Consider the following 20,639-nt stretch of genomic DNA (forward strand, 5'->3'; position numbering starts at 1 on the left):
ATCTCAAGATGGTTTTTTCTAATTTTAAATCTATGACCCAAATATGGTAGAGATAATTTTCAGGCTCAGAAGTTAAATCTCTGTAAGTGGTATGGAAAAAATGCCAATTAACAAAACTTTTAATGTTTAAAAAGAGAGAGAGAATACCCTTGCTTTACCTTCATAAATGCCACCATGGAGCATCAAACTTTTAGATGTTAGCATTAAATTGGTATAATTTTATTTTTATTTAAAATTTGTCATTAAAACATTTGCTTAGTGTTTTTCTACAACATGCTTGTGTGCCTTTTGTAATTTCTCTCTATGATATCTTGAGTTAAAGTGCAAATAATATTGTCTGTGTTTAAGATGGTTCGTTTTAAAGTTATCATATTTCCATCATTAAAATGACCAACAGCAAACTTGTACCTTAAAACAAGGTTAAGAATCTAATTCCATGTGAGACTTAAAAGCAAATAACCAAGACTATGTTAACTTTTTTTTTTTTCAGAGAATTTTTTTGATTTTTTTTTTTTTTGTGGAAACCTCCCCCCCCCCCAAAAAAAATTTAATATTGTTTATAAGGACTAGTTTGTTTTGCCTTTGAAGTCCTAAGTTCATTTCATTAACAGACTTTGTAAAAAGAAATGGCTTAGAACATCCACTTTTTAAAAATAAAAGCTATTACTATCACATTATAAATTTGTAGATAGATTTCCCTGTGCACATTTTTTTGTGAAGTTTCTATAGTGATGTCCAGACATTGTGCCCCAAATTTTTTAAAAGTCTTAATATTTTTCAAACATTAATGAATAAAATGACATTTCTATTTTATGACTGTAATTATAAAGATATTTTAACATTGGTTTTATTTTAGATGGAGAAGAGAAAACATATGGTGGGTGTGAGGGCCCAGATGCTATGTATGTGAAATTGATATCTTCCGATGGTCATGAATTTATTGTTAAAAGAGAGCATGCTTTAACATCAGGAACAATAAAAGCCATGTTAAGTGGCCCAGGTATGTATAGAAATACATATTAGCCCTTGATGGTTGGGTGTTTGGTTGTTTTTTTTTTTTTTTTTTTTTTTTTTTTTAAGTGAAGTATGTTACATATTTGTTTAAATGATTTGTGAAATTTTAAAAGTACTGGTGAGAGATTTTGAGTGTGTCCTACCATCAGTATGAATTTTTTTTTTTTTTGAGGGGGGGTTGGGTCTAAAAAAAGCCCAATGTAAGTTTCATAAGGGTTTTAAAAGAAAACTATTATTTATGCTAATCTTCAGTTAAAGACAAATCCTTACTATGAAATTAATTCATTAAGCATTAATGTACTTATGTATGCAAGATACTACATGCTACTTATTGTAGCTTTTGTAAAGCTTTTTGTTTTGTTTGCTTTTGTAAACTAGATATATACAGGATAAATTGGAAATCATCTCAGAAAAAAGTCATTAGCATTAATGGGTGAGCAGGAATAACTGGGGAAAAAAAAAATGCTTTTTTGCAGTACATGGCAATAGCCTGGATATAGGATGTGAAAGATTGTGAAATAGAAAATGACACTTCAGTTGCTAATTTGGGTGATTAGGATGATTGTGTTGCCTATAACAATAATAGAAATATTAGGAAGGGAGAATTTGAAAGAAGAGAAATCCAATTTTAGACATGTGGTGGCAACCAGGGACTAGTATCTTCGGATGGCATCCTGGGAAGTAAACCCTGTGGGGGTAATTCCTGGCCATCAATTATAAGGTATTGCAACCATAGCTGCTGAAAACAGAGTTTTTGCCACCAAAGTTCTTGACTCTGAAGTATGATTTTTATCAATGAAAATGACTTTGAAGAAGAGACTAATATCTGAAACTTCCCATATGTCTCTTGTACATGAGCTTCCTTGAGACCAGGAACTATCTTTTTTTGCCTGTATCCTACATAAGTATTTATTTAATGCTATATTTATTTATTCTACAGGCCTTATGGTTTGAAGTATCCAGTAGGCAGTTAGATCAAAGATTAGAAAAGATAATTAGACTGGATAAGTAGTAAAATTTAAACCATGTATTGAGATCTCAAGCCAAAAGCCTTAGTGAACACTATGGTGAGCATGTGGGACTAACAAGGAAGGAATGGTCAGAAAGAAGAGAACCTGGAGAGAACAGTATTATAAAACTTTAAGATACAAGAATAACATCCAGAAGAAGGTGATTGTTTTTTGTCAGAAGTTACAGAGAAGTCAGGAAGAATAAGGATTAAGAAAAGATCATTGGTAACTTTAGAGAGCATTTTCTCCTCCAAACTAGGAAAAATTCTAGAAAAATAATAAAACAAAATTGTAAAGGGCATTTAAATACGAAGCAATAGAATTTCTATTTTACCCTATTTATAATAGGAAACTACTTAAGCTTCTTTGAAGTAGGAGGATGACGGTCCAGTCTGTGCTTGAGGAATACACATTTGGCAACTTGTATAGAAAGTACATTAGAAAAAGGAAAGATTTGAGCTTGAGAGATCATTTTAGGAGACTGCCCTATTGGGAAAAGTATTGTGGGGAGCTAGATGGCACAGTGGAGCACTGGCCCTGAAGTCAGGAGGACCCGAGTTCAAATCCAGCTTCTGACATTGAACACTTACGAGCTATGTGGCCAAGTCATATAACCTCACTTGCAAGTCCCCTCCCACCCAACACTCACTCCTCCCATACACACCCAAAAGAATTGAAGGCTTTAAGTAATATGATGGGCTTGTAAGTGAAGAAAAGGGAATAGACGTAAGACGATATCTTTGAGAGCTAGAAATAAGATTGACCACTGATTGCATATGAGAAGTACGGGAAGGCAAAGAACTTTAGGATGACTGAACATAGACCTGAGTGGTGCTACCCTAGATAGAAATAGGGAAGTTATGCAAAGAGGTAGATTTTGTTGAGTTTGAAATGCTTATAAGGCATCTGAATAGATGTGTGATGATTCAGGCAGCTCCGGAGAGATATGAGAAGTTGATATTTTAGGTAGGCTGGAGAGTCATCTTTAGAGAGATGATAGTTGGAACCATAGGAGATGAGATAAATGAAAAGGGGGGTGCGGGGGGAGACTAGTGAGGCAGCTAGGTAATAAAATGCATAGAATATTGGACCCTAGAGTCAGGAAGTTCAGATTCAGCCTCAGACACCTCAAATGCACATAGTTGAGAGATGGGTACAAGGAACAAGATCAGTGTGCCCCTGGACAAGAGATTTAACCTCTGTTTGTCTTAGTTTCCTCAACTGTAAAAGGAGGATAATAAAAACACCAACCTTACAAAGGTTATGACGATCAATGTGAATTTTTTAAATCTTTACACAGTGTCTGGCACATCGTAGGCACCTTATAAATGATTTTTACCTTTTCCCTCCTTATACTCAGCCCTCCAAAGATACAGGACATCATCATCATTATCAAGCATTTACTTTGTGCTAAGGATAAAAAGAAAAGCATTTTTACCATGTACTGTCCAAAGACAGATCCCATTTGTGTGCAAAATTATGCTTCGCTCCAAGTTTCTTATGTAATCTCAAAAGATCCCACAGTACAGCAAGTCACCTCCCTGATTGATTCCCTATTCTACTTAACACTATTTTAAACTCTTTTCAAACTCCCATGACATTCCTTCTTCCCTTATTCTCCCAGATGAGGATGAGGTTCTTGCTTCTTACCTTACTTAAAAAAGTGAGGTTATTCATCAAGAGTTTTCTTTCCCTTCATCTCACATCACCAAGATGTATTTATCTGTTCCTTCACCCATCAGACACAAAAAAGTTACCCTTCTTTCTCTCTAATACTTTTTTTTCCCCCTGAGGCAATTGGGGTTAAGTGACTTGCCCAGGGTCAAACAGGTAGGAAGTGTTAAGTATCTGGGGTCTCATTTGAACTCCGGCCCTCCTGACTTCAGGGCTGATATTCTATCTGCTGCGCCACCTAGCTGCCCCTCTAATATACTCTTGATCCTATTCCACCCATTTAATTGCTAGTGGATTGCCTCTGAATCGTACCCATTCTCTCACCCATCTTCTCTATCTGTATTGGCTTTCCTGCTCTTAGAAACACGAATGTGTCAGTTAGCAATTTATTATATACCAGGATTTTGGGGATTCAAAGAAAGGCAGAACCCATGCCTGCTTCTCAAAGAATTCACATTCTAAGGAAAAATGTCTTTATCCTAAAAAAAAAAAAAAAAAAAAAAAAAAAACCTTCATTTGTTCCAACTATCCCTGTTATTGTTCTATATTCTTTTCATGGCTAAGCTTCTTGAGAGAGTCATCTAGAATGGATACTTCAACTTTCTCTCCTTCTTTTAAACATTCTTCACTTAAATACTAGTTTTATAGTTCATCTGAAACTAGTCTCTCTCCAAAGCTAATAATAATATTTTTCTGGCAAAATGTGACCTTTCTTCAGTCCTCATCCTTCTCGACTTCTGTGGTATAAATACTTTTATTACCCTTTTCTCCTTGGTGTATCTCCTTTTCTCTAGGTATTTTTAATAATATTCTCTCGGTTCTTTTCTTTCCTTTTTGGAAACTGCCCTATTGGGAAAAGTTTCCCTCCTTCTTGGTTTTCTTTGTTGATCTTCATCCTGATCCCAGCTATTGTCTGAATATCTTTTCACACTCACTCACTCGCAACTCACTCTCACACTCATACTCTCCCAGACACCAACTCAGACCCTCTTCTCCCTATATGCTAATTTCACAGTTGTATTCTTTTCAGGTTTTTATAACAGTGTTTTCTCATGTCTTCTTTTACTACTCCTTCATCTCCTTTCCTGGATGTTCCTCTAGATCCTGATTACTAAGTTTGGGTGTCCCCCAAGACTCTGGCCTGAACCCTCTTCTGTATTATTTTGCTTGATAAGCTCTTCAACTCCCATGGATTCAGTTATAATCTCCATGCAGGTGATTCTCAAATCTACCAAACCTTAACTCCAATCTCACGTCATCTACCTATTAGACATATTATACTGGATGTTGAATAAACATGTAAAATACATGATGTCCAAAACAGAATTTACTTTTTTTTTTAATTAATTCTTTCCCAAGCCCTCCTATCTAAACTTAAATGATTCACCTGAACTTTATTTATTTTTGCGGGCAAAAACACCACCATCCTCCCTGTCACCCAGGCTTATAACCTTGTTGGTATTCTCAACTTCTCGTTCACATTCATTCAACATATTACATTTTTAAGTCTCATTGTTGGTACCTTCACAACATTCCTTGTCTACTTCTATTTCTCTCCACTTATATAGCTATCACCCTGACAGAGACCCCACCTCACGCCTGCACAATTGTAGCAGCCTTTTGATTGGTCTCCCTGCTTTGTGTTCTCTCCCACTGCAGTTTTTTTTTCCACAATAAGAAGGGATTCTCTTGGAGACATGGGTGAAGGAGAATACTGGGAGATGAAGACATTAGAGTGATTTGAGATGAGGAAAGGGAAGAAGGAATGCCCACTCCCTCCTGGGACCTAAATTCTCAGGGAATGCCTCTGGGTTTTTGGTTTTTCTTATTAAATGTAGGACAAGATTCTCAGCTGAAAGGATGGGAGGAAAAGATTCCATGAGAGATTGAAAGAGATGTAAAGGTTTGGAATAGCTACTTTAAGATAGTTCATCAGTTAAGGAGATATAAAAGTATTACTTCTCTGCAATTTGAGATTATATAACATAAACTTTTAGTGGTTCTGATCAACACTTTCAAAACTTAATTCACAAGTTCAGCAGGCCGTGAATAGGAGCAAAGAGAGTGAATGAGGAGAATCTCCACTGTTGAAACTTGATGTGATCTTCAATAGGACAAGTGGACATGGAATGTAAAGTTAAACTGATTCGCCAAGGGGTTAAGATAGAGAAGGGAGGAGAAGAGTGCAGCATTGATGACGTGGAAAAGAACTGACAGGATAAAGGATATGGGGCCATGGCAAGTATGAAGAAATAGGGTGTTAAGTCATAAAAACAGGAAAAAATATGATAAAATGATATGATATTCAAAAAGAAATTTTGGACTTTGTGAGCATGGAAGTAGAACACATGGCAAGATCAAGGGTATCACCAGGTGTAATTGAGGTACAGAGGAAAAATAGGTCATGGAAAATCGGTGAATTGAGAAACTAGAAACTTAGATTCTCCTAGTATGAAGGTGATGTGGAAAGAAACTATGAGCTTGGTACTAAACTTGGTGGGGAAAGTATGGCAGGTGTTTAAAAGTTTATGGGTTAAAGTTACTACAACCTGATTAGATGATAAATCTCTTTTGAATGAGCCACAAAAGAAGAAAGGTTGCTAAAAGATGGTTAGAGAGAGAGAATCTGGAAGTAGCCATGGAAAGCATCAAGCATGTCAACTTTTTCCCACTATTATCCAAAATGATTTGCAAATTGGTGATCTACGCATGTACTGAAAAGGGTAGCCAGTGATATCATCTGGAGAGGATGCCTAAATATATAGAAAGGAAAAGGTTTAAGATGTATGTAAGTTTATTGTACTTAGAGAATACAGTGAAAGGATTGGATAAATTTGGAGAAATTTAGAAGACAGGGTTGAGATGGATGGAAGTAAAACAGTTGAATTTGGGGTGGGGAAAGGGGTTTGTATAAGATTTCAGAATTACAGGATTAGGATAGCTTAATTTGAATAGGAGCATGTGTGCTGAGGAAGGCAGGTGACTTAGAGAATCTTTAAAAGTTACTTGGAGCATTAAGAGTTTGTGACTTGTCCAGGATGGGGTTAAACAGTATCAAAGGTAGTACTTGAATCCAGGTCTTTTTGACTTTGAGACTATTTCACTATTTGCTCCCTTCTCTTACTACTAAAATAAATCATTATATACTGGTCCAACAAAGTTTATATCTGCTCTGAACACATACTCAAACAGCTAGATTAAATTAACTTTATGGTCAGGCATTCTGTCTACTGCCCTTAAAATACTTTCTGAATGGTAGATCTCTTTACACATAAACCTGACTTCATAGCTTAGAGCAAGTACCTTTTTCAGAGAATGATTTGATTGTGGTAAAAGGAGGATGCACTCACTCTGCAATCAGAGTATCCCTGTTCAACTCCTTAAGTCATAAGATAGTAGTATAACTTTTCTTCAGGAATTTTGCTCTTGATTTTAGAGTTATTCATATACTGTCTTCTCCAAACATCCAGACTTTTTTTCTTTCTTTGTAAAATCTTGCTGCTTGTAACCTAAATCTCTTCTTGGAGTAAAGGTCAAGGTTAAGAATTTTAAGGAAATGTTTTATAGTGAGTTAACCAAAGTGTACTTCAGGACTTGAAGGGTCTATGGTTTCACTAGTTGAGAATTTCACTAACAGACCTTATAAGTTGGCCTTTGTAATTTACTGTGTCCAAAAAATTCAGCTGGCCAATCTGCTTTTGACTCTTTCTGAACATAAGCAGTTCTTCAAAACATACAAACAAAAAAAAAACCCACCCATTTATCACCACACCCATACAAAGTTGGTACAGTTAACAACACATAATTTCAGCATATGTCTTAAACCAGAGGATGTTCTAGGGTTATCGTAGTGTTCTAGCCAAGCAGAGTTGAATACCATATTGTTTGCTGAGCCTCACTATCAATTAAATTGAACAAGACTACAGTAGAGAAATTATAGGATGCTTTCTTTCAAAGATGTAAAAAGTAATATCTCCAATGACTTCTCCAAAAAAGTTTATATGCTTCCAGCAATGAGTATAGAAGAGCTTACAGCATAATCCTAAAAATGCTTGTGAGAAACTGAAGTGGTTAAGTGACTTCTTCAGAAAAAGAGAAGGCTAATGGGTGACTTTGAAGTAGAATTTATAGTTCATATAAAAAGTAAATTTTGAGGGACAGCTAAGTAGAACAGTGGATAGACCATCAGCCCTGAACTCAAAGACCAGAGTTCAAATCTGGCCTCAGACACTTAACACTTCCTAGTTGTGTGACCCTGGGCAAGTCACTTAACCCCAATTGCCTCAGCTTTATATAAAAAAAAAAAAAAAAGTACATTGAACAAACAGTTTGTAAGGGTAGGTCATTAAGAATGATTAAGTACTTGAACTAGACCACCAAAGAAAGTTTTAGAATTTCATTCCCTAAAAAGAGCTTTAAAAAGAGATGACTCTTTATGCCTAACTACATGCCAACTAGTTCATAGGAATAGGATATAGTTATAAACCTGGAAAAAAATCTTCAAATTTAGCATCCTACTTCATAAGATAAGGAAGCTAAACCCCAGAGAAGTTAAATGTCCTGATCTACTACCAGAGCCTAGATGTGAACTCGGGCCTCCTGACTCTCAAACCTAATATTCTTTATACTCTACCACCTTGTCAAATCTTCTTATTCTGTTATATGAAGATGGTAGAGTATTATCTTCATGGTCTTGTTCACCTTTTTCTATTTTGAATTATGTGAGTGCTTTAGTTTGATGTTGGCTAGCTCTAGATCTTAACTGTTATTTTTGTTTTTCAGGTCAGTTTGCTGAAAACGAAACCAATGAGGTTAATTTTAGAGAAATTCCATCACATGTGCTATCAAAAGTATGCATGTATTTTACCTACAAGGTTCGCTACACTAACAGCTCCACAGAGATTCCTGAATTTCCAATTGCACCTGAAATTGCACTGGAATTGCTGATGGCTGCGAACTTCCTAGATTGTTAAATAAAATAAATTATAATAAACTGTTAACTTTTTTCAGTATTTAATACCTGTAGTTCAGTTAGTAACTTTTTTCATATAGCATGTTGTGTGTGGGGGTGTGGTTGTGGGGGGTGGTTGAGAACTGTAAAGTTCATTGCAAAGCAGATACATTCAGTCCTTTTTTTTTTTTTTTTTGCATAGCAATCAGAGTTGAAATTTCTTTTGCCACTTAAATAAAATAAGGACGTTTTCACTAAATGAGAAATAAACAATTATGCTAATTAGTAGATGGCTATGCCTTATCCTTTAGGTGTGGTTTTAAATATTAGAACAATGATTAAGTACTGAAATTTAGGCATATACTTTAGGTTCATATTGGCTCAAGTATTTTTAGGAGATTTGTTTTTGGACAGGTCGGGTTAATTTGAACCTATCATAGCTGTCTAGCATTATTAATTATGCAACTATTTTGCATTGTCAACTTGTGTTTATAAATATGGCTCGGCCAAAACATTAATTTTTTTTAATAACTCGAATACGTAAGAATTGATCTTGTCTTTTGATAAATTGCAGTCATGTTAGCATATCAAAGTGTATCTGCATATCTGGTTTGTCACAACTTAAGTGGTACTTTTCTTTTAAACCATTATGGAAAATTGTTAGGTATAGCTTTTGCAATAGTGAATTTTTAAGAACTTTAGCCAAGTTATCAATAAGTAACTACAGTACTAGATGGCTTTGGCTCTGAAAACTTAGGGATAGTCATACAATATCCTTTTTGAACAATCCAAAGTACTGTACTTAATCATCTAGCTAAGAAAGCTTCCTTTGCAATTTACTTTTCACTTACTACATTAAAAAAGAATCATGAAGCAAATGTATTAAAATAAAATCATGACAAAATTCAGCCTCCACACCCCTGTACTGCTATTCCCCTCCAAAAAAAAGTACTCAAATTGGACAAAAAATAATCATCTTTGTGGGACTGTGAAATTTATGGTAAAAGCCTAGCATAAAGCGCCTTAATGGTTTATGGGTTTGTCTTTGAATGTAGTGGCTATTTAGAAGATTTCTAATAATAAGAAACAAAACCCATACATACACCAATGTAATTAGGCTTATTTTGATAAAAATATACATTACTTTAACCATTAGTATTATTATAGACAAATTAAAATTTTCAGTCAACGTATCTTTCCTAGGTATGGAGTTAAGAACATGAAGGCTGTTTCAATTTCCTACTTTTTAAATAGCAGAATTGGTTATACAAATGTAAATTTAAATACTGGTGACTAGATTATTTTAGTTCATTCCACAGATTAGGTTTTCAGATAAATTTTTTTTTTTCCCTTGGTAATCGGTTTGTTCTTAATCTTAATTGGAAATAATTATTACATCTAGTTTAGTAATTCATTAAGACAAACTCTGGTTCATATACACAGTATCGAAGTATTTACTGGTGTCATTAAGTGCAGTGATTTTTTTTAATGCTAGATGGTAACAAAAATACCAATTATGTACAGATATGATGATCTTACAGGTCAAGATGGTAGCAGAAACTACATTTCTAGTGGGCTCTGTCCTAATAGGTTACCTTTTTAACTCATGGCTACACTTGAACACATCATAAAATACTAAAAATTGATGTCCACAGATTAGTATGGCTAGAATTCAGATGAGAAATTATATAATTCAAAAATGGTACTGCATGATAAGAAAATACTTAGTAAAGAATGAGATTTTGTATTATATGTAGTCTAGCCTGATTTTCAAAAGCATTAAATTCCCCAGTTTGTTTTTTAATTCTCATAGGCATTTTCGGTCATTGTATTATATACCTAGAATGATTAGATATTACCTGGTTTAATTTAAGAGATTTTAAGTCATATATTCAAATTTATAATTGTTTCTGAAATTGATATTAGCTTATTTTTGAAATTCCATTTAAACCTTCCTTAGTGTTTTTTCTATGTTGTAGCATTTGCAGCACATAGGATTCTATTATAAATAAAATCCTTTACAGCAACATCTGCTTATCTTTTATTGTCCCCTGAATATCTAAATTAACTTAAATATTTTAGTTTGTGGGTTTGGGTGTGTTTCTTGTGCAGAAATTGGTGAATGAATGTCACAGGTGGCAGAAAATCTGAATACAAATGCTGTTGAAAAATATAATTTATAAGCAGTTAAGTTCAGCCCAAGAGACAGCATGGTGTAGTGAGTAGAGAGCTGACCTCCAAGATTTAAAACCTGCCCTGCCCTCGTCCCTCTCCGCCTCCCCCCTCCCCCTACACCTTTGCACACATGATAATTTTGACCTGGGACAAGTTACAACCTGTGAATGCCCCAGGCTACTTTTGGAAACTATATAAATTGCCAAGAAAATGCCAACCTTCACTAATAATGGGGAATTTCCTTACCTGAAATTCTGTACCAACAAAATCTGGTCCAGTCTCTGTATCCCCTAAACAGCTCATGCTCCAGACAGATTGATTCTCCTTAAAGTGTATACATTTTGTCCTGTTAAGCTTTACTTTTATGATCCTATCAAAACAGCCATATTACATTTTTAAAATTGGTTCTAAGAAGTAAGGTCAACCAATTCTAGAAATTTCAATCCAGAAAAATACAAGAAATGCTAAAAAGTTAATATAATCTAAGTTAATAGGTACAAATTGTTTTATCTACACCTATACATTGTGATGCTGAGCTCAAATTGTCCATATGTAGTTTTGAAGTTGGAATTGAAAATTTTAATGTTTGGTAAGCATTAGAGCGGCAGTTGATTATGGAATTTTATTTGACATGTATAAATCTAATTTTAGAACACCTTTGTATCTTATGACTAAATTAAACTGATTTTTAGAGAACCTAATGGTTTGTTAATTTGAACAAAAGATTTGGATCATTTGAGAGATTGAATAGTATGGTCAAAACACTAGAATAGGAGGTCAGGACACTGCCTAAGATTTTTTTTAAGGGCCAACTGTTTGATAGTTTCTTGACTTGGTAGTGGTATTCCTTAATGTATTAAAGTTACTATTCTCCTTGTAATTTAACATTGTCAATGTGATGATGTTCCCTTCCTCACAACCTATCTACCCCTTATCCTTATTTCTTCAGTAAACAATTAGGTCCAATGTGTGTATATTACATGCTATATGTATGTAAATCCAAATTTGTAGAAGCATATTTTTTTAATTTTGATAACTTGAAATAGCATTGAGTAGACTTCATTTAGTGAAGCTTCATAGTCAATACATTCCAGTTATTGCATCTTTATAATGGACATTGTTTTGAATGGTCCTTCCTAGTTAAAGTGTAAGATCCTTAGAACAATTTTGCTGACTGCTTTCCAGTTTCAAATCCTTGTATAAGTTAAGTTCATCCTGTTATCATTAGTCACTGTGTTGAAAAGAAATGTTCGCGTGCTCTGTCATACCATTAATTATAATGTCTGTTCAGCTTTAACTAATTTTTCCTTTTCACTTTAGCAGTTAATCTCTGTCCTTTTGTAATACATTGGACAGCTGCATTTCCCTCCTCTGTGTGCAATTGAAAGCAGATAAAGTGTGTATTTCTAGATACTAATTTCAACCTGTAACCACTTCTTCCATCTCTTAACATTACCCTCCTTCTTAAATGGAAAAGGTTAAAATGTTAGAAATAGAAACATCTGAATTACCCTACTATAACCAAAAGTTTTGTATATTTATCAAAAATAATGTTTATCAGGATTTTCTTTTATAGGCATAGTAAACCACAAGTGCATCTGAATTAGATTTTTTTTCCCTCCAGAAAAGCTTCCTATTTGATGACAACTATATTAATCTGTGAATTTGTTTTAAAATTTAAAAAAAAAAATTTGTATGCTGAAGATCTCTGTGGCAGGGTGTTAATTCTAAGTTATGGTTTATAATTATTTAAAGAAGCTTGTGTGGATGGTCTGGTTAAGATAGCCAAGAGAAAATTCAAATGCAGGTAACTTTTTATCCAATAAAGATCTTTTAAAACCTTACAGTTTTAATCAGTCTACTTGGACGTCTTGGAATAAACAGATTATTTGGCAATTTTTTTTTTTCTTCTGATAATACTTTATTTTTTCCAATTGCATGCAGAAGGCCTACTCCCTCCAATTTTTTACATTGAAAAATTCTGAGTTCCAAATTCTCCACATCCCTGGATTATAATTTCTTTTTTTTCCCTTGAGGCAAATGGGTTTAAGTGACTTGCCCAAAGTCACACAGTTAGGGCGTGTTAAGTGTCTGAAGTCAGATTTGAATTTAGGTCCTCCTGACTTCAGGACTAGCGCGCTACCCACTGCGCCATCTAATGCCCCTAGATTATAATTTTTAAATCTTAAAAGTTTTAGTTGCTTAGTGTACAGAAAGGATACATAGTTTGCCCATGTCTGAGGTGATCATATTTTCCTAACTGAAGCTTAAAAAAAATCACCAAAACTAATACTTCCAAGTGGGAATCACCAGATCTTCCAAATATAATCACCTTGAAATCAAGTATTTATTAAAAAGTTGATAGGTACTAACACAATGCTAGCCACTTAAAATACAAATATAATGAATAAAATTCTATTAGCTAACCATCTTTGCAATTCCTCTTGGAATTCCCTTTAGCATTATTGACACATCCTCAATCGGGAGAAGGCTGTTATAGTTTCTCTCCCCTCCCCTCCCCACCCCCCCCCACTAGAGAACTGAGGTAATGGAGCATATATTATAAAATCTTACAGGTCTGATTTGATATATTGGTAGTCTTAAAGACTCTAGAAAGATAGGATTGAGTTTAAGCTTGTAGGTCAAATTCATACTATCCAATTTTACCCCCATGGCAACAAGGTTATGTTTTTCATTCTTCCCTAATTAATCCCAAGTTATCAAAATTTTTCAAAACTTCTTCCCTCCTCAAGATTCCTTTATTTTCCCTTTTCTCCTAATCTGTAACCTCCTACCCCCAGCAGAGGATCTTGCTTCTTATTGAGAAAATTGAGGCCATTGGATCTGATATATTCCATCTCAAATAATCCCCCATTACCCAATTCTTTCCCCATAATCTGGCAGTGAGTTGTCTTATTACAACCAATCTCTCTATACATATCCTTAATCCTATTCTCTCCAATGTTTGCAGTTTGTAACCTCAACCATCTTTCTAGTCTTCATCTTCTATTTATTCTTTCCTACTCACTTCCAAACTGCCCATTTTCTCAGATCTTTAAAAAACAAACCTTTACAATACACTCTTGCCCTGGTCAGATAATGTCTGGAGTAACATTTTCAATTCTGGGTATCACATTGCATGCAATAGCTTTCTTTTCCTGTCCTCTGCCACTGTTGTCATCCCCTGAATCAGCCAACATGAGGTGAAAGCAGTCGAGGCAAAGGGGGGAAAAAGCTGAGGGAGGAATGAAGGACAAGAAGAAAGAATATCTAATATCAGATATGAAAGTCATCAGACTGGTGCTAACTTTGATGAAAGTGAGAGGGGACACACACATAGAGAGAATCAATCATCAAGGATACCACTAGTTATGATTGGCCCTTCAGATAATTTCTTATTAGCAAGGTCACCTCCCTCTTGGAACAAAAGTCAGACCATGGACAAGCAGTGAATGCAGCCAGGGATAAACTAAGCAGAGATGGAAATGGAGACAGAGTTATTCTGAGGAAGACATTAGCCATTGATCCAGATTCCATATTGCCCATTGTCTAGAGCTCAGACCTCAAAAGAAATATTGACAACCTCAGTTTCTGAGCCATCTCCACTGGCTAAATAATGATCTTTGGGGAAATTTTGATATATCTGATATAAATTCCAGTGTTAATGCTGGCTAGTTCCCTGAAGGAGTATCTAGGAAGGAAATGAGCTCCTGCGTTTTGATTTGTCTATAGAGAACCTGGTTTTTTGATTTACTGGTCTGGAAAGGAAGTGTGGGCTCTCAGATGACAATTGCTTCACTGTATTTGATTTTATCCTTGACTTATTATTTCCATTAAAGAATTGTATACAGCTATTCCATACTTTTGTGAATAAACTCTCCATTAAAAGAGAGGTGGAATAATTTTTCCCACTGTGGATAAAAATTGACAACTATGAAGAGACAAAGCCAAGGGACAGAGAGGTAGCCAGTTTTCTGAGAAATGAAGTGGGATTGGCATTATCCTCAGAAAGTGCGCTCTCTCTCTCTCTCTCTCTCTCTCTGTCTGTCTCTTTCTCTCTGTTTCAATCTCTCTCTCTCTGTCTCTCTGTCTCTCTGTCTCTCTCTCTCTCTCTCTCTTTATGAAAGGTTTTATTTTTCAAAACATGCATGGACAATTCTTCAACATTAGCCTGTGTTCCAATTCCCTCCCTTCCCCTATGGCCTCCCCTAAATGGCAAGTAGTCCAATATATGTTAAACATGATAGAAATATATATCAAATCCAATATATGTATAACTATTTATACAATTATCGTGCCACACAAGGAAAAAAAAGAGAAGCAAAATAAAATCCAAGCAAACAATAACAAAAAGAGTGAAAATGTTATGTTGTGAATCACACTCATTTGCCACAGTGGGTGTAGATGGCTCTCTCCATCACTGAACAATTGAAACTGTTTTAAATCATCTCATTGTAGAAGAGAGCCATGTCCACCCAGAAAGTCTCTAGTTTGGGGCTCACCCAAACTCATCACTGTTAGAAATGAGCTTCCCATAGAAACAACTAATTGGTCAGTAACACACTCTGGTGATTAAATGAGGGAAAGCCCCAAAATGCTAGAACAGGTCCAGAAGGATAATTTAAGAGGATAATCTAGAGAACATGCTTTTAAGAAAAACAATTGAGGGGCAGCTAGATGGTGCAGTGGATAGAGCACCAGCCCTAACGTTCAAATCTGACCTTAGACACCTAACACATCCTGGCTGTGTGACCCTAGGTAAGTCACTTTACCCCAATTGCCTCAACACCCCCCCAAAAAAAATAGTTGAAAGAATTAGGGCTACTTTATTCTAGAAGAGAAGGCTTGGAGGACACATGATAAGTCTTCCAAATACTTTCAAGTTGACTCTCCCAACAAGACAATACTAGATTTAGGTTTCATGTTAAGACAAAAATTATGAAAGTTAAAGTGATTACCAAAAGAGAATGGGCTATTTTAGGAGATAGAGCAAAACCTTTAAGTATAGCCTAAAAGAACAACTCTTGGCAATGTTATGAAAGGGATTTTTTTTTTTTTTTTGCCAGATATAAGTAATACTAGATTGGTCTCAGAGTCCCACACAATTCTTAAATTCTGGTATTATAGAGGGGCAAATCAAAACATTCTGGGTCCGGGGGAGAGGGGGGTTAAAAAAGGGTTCTGAGCATTGGGAGAAAGCTCTACACAGTTAACATTCGAACTTCAATTTCAAGGATACATGGGAATTTCACAAGCAAAGAAAAGAAGATATTTCCAGTATAGAAAATAGTATGGGGAAAAAAACATGGACTACAATATAGTACATATGATCAGGAATCAGAAAAAAGTTCGAGTTAGCAAAGTAGAATGTGCTAGAGAGTAATAGGAGATAAGATTGAAAAAGTGGGGTAGTCCAGGATTGTATAAGGTCTTCATTTGATGACAGGCAAAAAGAGTCTTAATTTGACACAGGAATCAATAAGAACGCCTGAAGAAGAAGAATAAGATAATATCTATGCATAAAGTAGACTAGTCTGGCATCAGTATAAATGATGTTTTGAATAGAAGAGAGAATAAAGTCAGGAAAATCTTTTAGGAAGTTTTTGCAATTGTCCAAGTGGGTGCTAAAATGAGGGTCTATATTAAGGAGGCAATTATGAAAATAGAGAAAAAGGAATGGGTAGGAAAGATTTTGGAGAGTCCAGAATTGACAGGACTTGCTAAATGACTAGATGTGTGGTACAAGGGAGAGTAGGAAGTAAAAACAAACAAACTGCTATGTGATTCTTAGTATCGTCAAATTATTTTTCTCCTACCTTGTCACCATCATTGCAAAAGAAAAAAGGGAGGAGGGCAACACAGGAAAGACTGTTTCTCAATAATTTCATTTCAAATGTTATCTGCTTCTTCTGGAATATAAAAAGCATCAGTCTGTTATTCAACAGAATTTATTAAGCACTTATTTTGTGCCAGGCACTATGCATTAGTGATACAAAAAAAAGGGGGGGGGGTTAAAAATAATCCTACCTCAAGGCGTTCACATTCTAATGGGGAGACAAAATGAAACATATTGAATATAAATTACTATATATAAAATGTAAATACTACATATAAAGGTAGTTTCATAGAGAAGGCACTAGTTCAGAATAGAGGGTAAAGGCAGTAAAGTCCTCTTGCAGAAAGTGGGATTTCAGCTGATTTCTGAAGGAAGCCAGAGAAACCAGAAGGTGGAGATCATTATAGTCATTTTTGGTAGTCAGTGAGTAGGGAAATAGTGTGCACAAGAAACAGCAAAATAAAATCGTGTTTCCTGGGGTTGTAGAGCACATAGTGGGGAGAAAAGTAAGAGAACATTATAAAGGTAGGAAGGAGTCATGTTGTGAAGTCAAACAGAAGATTTTTATTTAGACCTGAAGTAATAGGGAGCCACTGGAATTTATTGAGTAGAAAGAGATATGGTCAGATTCTGTACTTTGGGAAAATCACTTTGGCAGCTAAATGGAATATGAAGAGTAGTAGTAAGAAGGAATAAGAAGAGATTTGAATCAGGGAGACTTATCAGAGAAGTATGATAATAATCCAGGAGTGAGGTGAGGAGGGTCTACACCAGGGTGGGAACAATCTGAGTAGAAAGAACAAAACTTACAGAATAAAGGTTGGGAAAGTAGAAATGATAAAACTAGGCAACAGATTGGATACGTAGGGTGAGTGCCAGAGTTCCAAGCCTTAGTGATAACTTTAGATAGATAAAGAATGGTGTTACTTTAACAGTCACTGAGAAGTTCAGAAGAGGGGAGGGTGGAGTGAAAGATAATATATTTTGTTTTGGGCATGTTGAGCTTGAGAAATCTACAGGATTTTTACTGTAAATTATCCAGGAGAGAGTTTGTTACATGAGACTGGAAATCAGGAAAGAGGTTAGAGTTGGATATATAGATTTTAAAATCACCTACACAGAAATGATAACCGAACCATGGCAATCGATGAAATCACCAAGTAAAATATTATAGAGGAAGAAGAAAAGAGTCTAGGATGGAGCCCTCAGAGACATCTATCATTAGTAGACATGACCCAGAAAAAGATCTAGGTCTTTTTTAGTGGTCAGATAAATATGAGAATGAGAAATAAGCAGTATCACAAAAACTTAAGAGACTATCTAAGAAAAGAGGGTGATTGGCAGTATCAAAAGCTGTAGAGAAATCAAGAAAAGGCTATTAGATTTGGCAGTTAAGCAATTGCCGTGTAACTTTAAAGAAAGCCATTTCAGTTGAATGATAAAATTGGAAAATAGATTGCAAAAAGTTTGGAATCACAAAGTTATCATCCAATATTTAAATTGTCTTTGCATGTATTTTGAAAATAAAAATCTATTAAAAAAAAAAAAAGAAAGAGCAGTGAGTACTTTCAGAGTGACTAGTATAACAACCCTTATATGTCTATCTCAGGATGTATTCTTTGTGAATTATCAGGGCTGGAAAAGTCATTGTCTCTTCCATCTTAGGTCAACTCCTGTGAGTCAGTTGTTAAGTATTTATTTCATCTTCCTTCCTTAAATAGCAAATATTATAAATGGACGCTTGACTAATTATTTTGTTAATTTTGAGGCAAGAGCACAATGGAGAAAATGTCAATTAATGATGAAGATAAAACTTTAAAAAATAGTTATCACCCAGAAAAACAGAAAAGGATTTGGGTTGATGATGAATAAAAATGCAAGTTAACAGATAGATAACATTAGTACTCACATAATGTTCAAGAAGTGTAGAGAAGGCCTGAAGTATGCTGCCTAAAGAATCCCTCTTGAGGGATTGTAAGAAAACATTGAAAAGAATTGCACGGAATGAGAAAGTATGGGTACATTTTAATTCATTCTAATGGAGAAAGGGCCAAAGGCAAGGGTATGGAAGATTGTAGAAGTATCTGTTTTATAATGATCGCCAAGGAATTCATTACTTCATGGTTAATCTTCTAGGGTTTAACTGCGCAGGACTTTGTGATGTGGTTTGTGGATGAGTCCATAGGTGAAGCCTTTCCAGTTTGGCAAGACTTACCTGATCCTGTGTTCTGATGGCCGAACCTTCGTGTTCCCCTCTCCACAATGAAGCAGTGCAAAAGGACTGTTATGAAAATGCATTATATAGGCATTAAAGATATATCAAACAAATTGTTGAGATCCAAATAGAAAGATAGGGAATTGTGGAAAGCTTCATGGAAGAGGTGGGATATGAGATGAGTTGGGTTTTTTATTTTTGTTTTTTAAATATTATTTTTCCAAATACATGCAAAATAGTTTTCAATATTCACCTTTGCAAAAACTTGTGTTCCAAATTTTTCTCCCTTCCTCACTCGCCTCAATTGTAGAGAGCAAGCAATCTGGTTAAACTTTGCAATTCTTTTAAACATATTTCTATATTCATCATGCTGTGCAAGAAATATCAGATCAAAAGGGGGAAAACCATGAGAAAGAAAAAAAAGCAAACAGCAATAACAAAAAAAAAAAATGTGAAATACTATGTTGTGATTTACATTTAGTCCCCACAGTCTCTTTCTGGTTTCAGATGGCTTTCTCCATTATAAGTCTATTGGAATTGACCTGAATCACCTCATTATTGAATAGAGCGCCAAGTACATCAGAGTTGGATCATCATCTAATCTTGTTGCCACATACTCTCTTGATTCTACACATTTCACTCAGCATCAGTTAATGTAAGTCTCTCCAGGCCTCTCCGAAATCATTCTGCTAATCATTTCTTATAGAACAATACTATTCCATTATATTCATATATCATAACTTATTCATTCATTCCACAACTGATGGATATTCAGTTTTCACTCCTTCACCTCTAGAAAAATAGCTGCTACAAACATTTTTGCATTTGTGAGTCCTTTTCCTTCTTTTATGATCTTTTTGAGATACAGACCCAGTACAGACACTGCTGGATCAAAGGATATGCACAGTTTTATAGTTCTTTGGACAAAGTTCCAAATTGCTCTCCATAATGGTTGGATTATTTTACAACTTCCCTAACAATGCATCAGTATCCCAATTCTCCTACATCTCCTCCAACACTCATCATTATCTTTTCCTGTCATTTTAGCTAATCTGAAAGGTATGAGGTGGTACCTCAGAGTTGTCTTAATTTGCATTTCTCTAATCAATAGTGATTTAAAGCATTTTTTCATGTAGTTAGAAATGATTTTAATTTCTTTGTCTGAAAATTGTCTGTTCATATCCTTTGACCATTATAAATTAGGGAATGGTTTGTATCCTTATAAATGTGAGTCAATTCTCTATACATTTTAGAAATGAGGCCTTTTTCAGAAACACTGGCTATAAAAAAATTCCCTCAGCTTTCTACTTCCCTTCTAATATTAGCTACAATGGTCTGTTTATACAAAACTTTTCGATTTAATGTAATCAAAATTATTCATTTTGCATTTCATAATGTTCTCTAGTTCTTCTTTGGTCATAAATTCCTCCCTTCTCCCTTGATCAGAGAGGTAAACTGTCCCTTGTTCTCCTGCTTTGCTTACATTATCACCTTTTATGTCTACATTATGATCCCATTTTGACTTTATTTTTGTATGGGTGTGAGATGTCGGTCTATGCTGAGTTTCTGCCATACTATTTTCAGTTTTCCCAGCAATTTTTGTCAAACAGTGACTTCTTGTCCCAGAAGCTGGAGCTTTTGAATTTATCAAATACTAGATTTCTATAGTCATTGACTATTGTGTCTTGTGAACCTAACCTATTCCACTGATTCACTACTCTCTTTTTTAGCCAGTACCAAATGATTTGATGACCATCATTTTAT

At 35.0% G+C, this 20,639-nt stretch overlaps 1 protein-coding gene across 5 annotated transcripts in view; it reads left to right on the forward strand.

Annotated features, from left to right (window-relative positions):
* ELOC (elongin C) overlaps window positions 1–12,668 on the forward strand; it is a 37,661-nt gene extending 24,993 nt beyond the window's left edge. For all 5 annotated transcript variants that reach the window (XM_031946249.1, XM_003759701.4, XM_031946248.1 and 2 more), the window contains 2 exons: window positions 857–1,000; window positions 8,481–12,668. In XM_031946249.1, coding sequence (XP_031802109.1) covers window positions 857–1,000; window positions 8,481–8,671 — 335 coding nt within the window. In that variant the 3' untranslated portion in view covers window positions 8,672–12,668. The remainder of the gene's footprint in view (window positions 1–856; window positions 1,001–8,480) is intronic.
* Window positions 12,669–20,639: the final 7,971 nt, after the last annotated feature.

This window comes from Sarcophilus harrisii, chromosome 1 (genome assembly GCF_902635505.1).
Source record: "Sarcophilus harrisii chromosome 1, mSarHar1.11, whole genome shotgun sequence".
NCBI classification, from domain to species: Eukaryota; Metazoa; Chordata; class Mammalia; order Dasyuromorphia; family Dasyuridae; genus Sarcophilus; species Sarcophilus harrisii.